Source organism: Lycium ferocissimum, unplaced genomic scaffold, assembly GCF_029784015.1.
Source record: "Lycium ferocissimum isolate CSIRO_LF1 unplaced genomic scaffold, AGI_CSIRO_Lferr_CH_V1 ctg60, whole genome shotgun sequence".
Taxonomy (NCBI): Eukaryota; Viridiplantae; Streptophyta; class Magnoliopsida; order Solanales; family Solanaceae; genus Lycium; species Lycium ferocissimum.
In genome coordinates, this window is record NW_026726189.1 from 374,297 (window position 1) to 377,663 (window position 3,367).

General features: G+C 41.0%; 1 protein-coding gene across 1 annotated transcript; it reads right to left on the bottom strand.

Moving 5' to 3' along the window:
• Nucleotides 1–1,235: 1,235 nt before the first annotated feature.
• On the bottom strand, nucleotides 1,236–1,619 carry LOC132045147 (uncharacterized). The gene has a single exon (XM_059435686.1). It carries the CDS (start codon nucleotides 1,617–1,619, stop codon nucleotides 1,236–1,238), a length of 384 nt encoding a protein of 127 aa, XP_059291669.1.
• Between the last annotated feature and the right edge of the window lie 1,748 nt (nucleotides 1,620–3,367).

Consider the following 3,367-nt stretch of genomic DNA (forward strand, 5'->3'; position numbering starts at 1 on the left):
AAGTCTCATTTTAAAAGAGCCTCCTTTTTTGCAAATTACTATATTTTTTCTACAAGTTAGTTCAAATAGCATTATTATATTTTCTTTGAAACCTTAGTAATAGGTACAAGCTATTTTCTTAAATTTAAAGGCTATATTTAACCTTAATTAATTAACCTAAGTTTGGTCGGTAACCGTAGTTAACGGATCCTAGAGGATGCCTAACCCCTTCCCTTTAGGATAATTAGAACCCTTACCTAGAATTGAACTTAAGCAGACCATTAACGGAGGTTTAGTTAGGCTTTACCTTAGTCAATAATTAGGTGCCCTAATTCACCTTAAAATCAATTAGGTGGCGACTCCTTAAAATAAAGCAAAGTAGGAATCTCCAATATGTTGTACTCTAAATTAACCCGTTTAAATGGGGTATAACAAGCGAGCATGACAAAAAGGAGAAGACAACGCTGCAAAGTTTGATGGAGTGGTGGTTGGATATTTGATGGTGGTAACCGGATAAATATCACCCCGACTATCACACCGCATTAGTGGCATCCCCGTCCGAAAATCCTTCACGAGAAAACCCATATGGATCAAAATCAATGATTACAAATTATCGGAGTAAACTTCGACTGAGATTAAATTTTTAATGAGTTTAGGAGCATGTAAGACATTTCGTAAGGATAAAGGGGGTTTGGGGGAGGCAAACTAGTGTGACCACAACCACGAATGGAATCGAATGACCGTTTCCCACAACAATACCATTATTTTAATTGCTCAAATTAAAATAAGATGAGAGATTACCGTCCGAGGATGTCATATGAGAAGTGGCCCCGGTATCCATGTACCAATTTTGATCGTGCGGGTTTAAGGTCATGGTGTGCATTGCGGACTCGATGCCGGTTGGAACATACGACCCGGGAGAAGCCACCACCGCCGTGTGAGCCGCCGAGCCGGAGGAGGCCCAAAATACCTGGCCGCCGTGGCGGGGTGGCGGCGGGACGAGCTCGAAGAGGCTGTCGGGTACGGGCAGGGAGGAGGAGCTGCCCAGCGGGGCTGGGGGACCCACTGCCAGTGGCCAACTGCCGGGCCGACCGCCACCGGCCGGTAGTCCAGCTGCTGGCCGACCGCGCCGTTTCGGGCGGCATCACCGTGGCCACCGGTGATTTTGTCGCCGCCCGAGCCGCGGCCCGAGCCCCGCTACGGCCGGTTCGATTTTGGCCGCGGGAATTTTTGATTTCCCTCGGCGTGAGCTTGAGTTATCCAGGGGAGTGGCGCGTCGTCGACCGAGGGCCACCGGCCGGCGGACCGTGAGATACCATAGCCGCAAGTACACGTTCTTCCAAAACAAGAGAAGACGGAGCCTCAGTGAATGGTAGGAGCGGCTTTGCATGGCGCATTTGTGTCCCAACCCCTTTGTATGCATCAGTGAGACCCGAGACCAGTTGAAAGACAAGGCGGCTATTCGTCACGGGAGCCCCAACGTTTTTCAGTTGATCGGCAAGGCTCTTGAGACGTTGACAATAGGCGGAGGCATTGGAAAAATCCTCCATACGAGTCGTCGTGAATTCTTGTTCAAGAGTCACCGCACGAGAAGTTTGATGATCTTGGAAGATATCACGTAAGCGGTCCCAAGCCTCCATGGCGTGGCATCCGGTTTGAGGATAGTGTTTAACAGATCATTCGAAATCGTCGAATAAATCCATTGAATCACGGTGGCGTCAATGGTGGTCCATAATTCAATTTCCTCATCAGTTTTGGGAGCCGGCTTCTTCTTACCCTTAGGTGGAGGAATGATGTGATGAAAGACCTTGTGAGAACGAGCATGAATTTTGAAAAGCTCGGCCCATGTACCATATTGTGAGTTTTCCATCTCAAGAGTAACAGAGATGTGATTCTTGATATTGGAGATCGCGAGGGCCGGGTGGAACGTGGGCTTAGCCGGGGTGGTTGGTGCGTCAGCCATGGGAAAAGAAAGGAAGGGGGCGACGGCTTAGGGTGGAAAACAAAAAATAGGGATTTAGGGCGTAGCGGAAGGAGGAAGAAGAAAGAAACCCTATTCTGATACCATGTAAGAAATATTTTCCTTTGCCTCCTTTCATTACTTGAATTGGTTTATATACCAAATAGGAGAATAATATTCTAACCTAAAATAGGAGATTACACAATATACAAAATATGCTAACCTAAAATAGTAGACTACAAAATCTTCTAATTAATATTTACATATTCTATCAGAAAGCATAAAACTTCAATAATCCTACTAATATTAACTATTTTTTTATATAGCCTCCTTGAGTGGCAAAGTATCATTTGGTAATTATCGATTAATTTTCATACTTTGGGGCTATTGTCTGACTCAAGGATAGACAACTAGAGCTCGAACTCATTCTAGATATATACTTAGATACTCAAAACAAAACACTACGAACTATAAACTAGAAGGAAAGTATTAATAAAATTAAATTGTCAATGGTAACTTAAAAGAAGAAAAAAATAGTCAACAACAAATAAAGAAAAAAAAATAAGGAAAAGAAGAAGCAAACTAGGGGAAAAAAAAAAGAACAAAAAAGGAGAATAGCTTAAAAAAAAAAAAAGAGAATAAGCGGAGTACTTAAAATAGCTATATATAAGCTTCTTTAAATAAAAAGCAGAAAAGCTTTAAAAAAGAGAAATAAAATAAGTGCAACACTCTCTCGCGCGCCATGGGCGAAACACTAAGCCTTTTGCCAATGGCACTAAATAAGCACTTGTTAGACGGAGTGTCATTCTGTATATTTAACATATTCTTACTGTATATACACATAGGGCTTTGATTGAGGTGTGCGGGTGGCGTGGCATTCCCAACCTTCTTAGTAGATCCGCCCTGAATACACACATCATTCTTACGATCACTTTAATCATAAAAAATAGACAAAAAAAATGAAATTAGTGCATAATTTTCCGAGCTCTTGTCAACATCCACTACCACAAGCCGTTCACCGTTCAAAAGTCTTTTTCTTCATCAAGCCAAACTAAAGCATGCATATAATATGTAGTAAATATAATTACTACTTCAAATATGGAATGAAAGGTAACATTGGGTAGGGCTCATGAAATAAAAAAATATGAATTTACAAAATCTAATGCTCAAGAAGGGTGACATTCTTTACTTGTGTGATCATTTCTTTTTGCAACAAAGTCTTACAATGGACTACAATATGGAGTATCAAAAAGGGGTGCCACATCACTCCTTTTTTATGCTTTTAATTTGTATTTTGTTTCTAAATGTGAATTGTTAACACTTATGTTTTGTATAATCAATATTTTCCCATTTCTTTAAAATATAAATTTAAAAAAAAAATACTTTCAAATATAAGTAACTACCGAAATCATACTTATCAAATCTTTA

What these genes read in the sequence shown, in the direction of transcription:
- LOC132045147 (XM_059435686.1), bottom strand. Translation starts at nt 1,619, where the DNA reads ATGGAGGCTTGGGACCGCTTACGTGATATCTTCCAAGATCATCAAACT.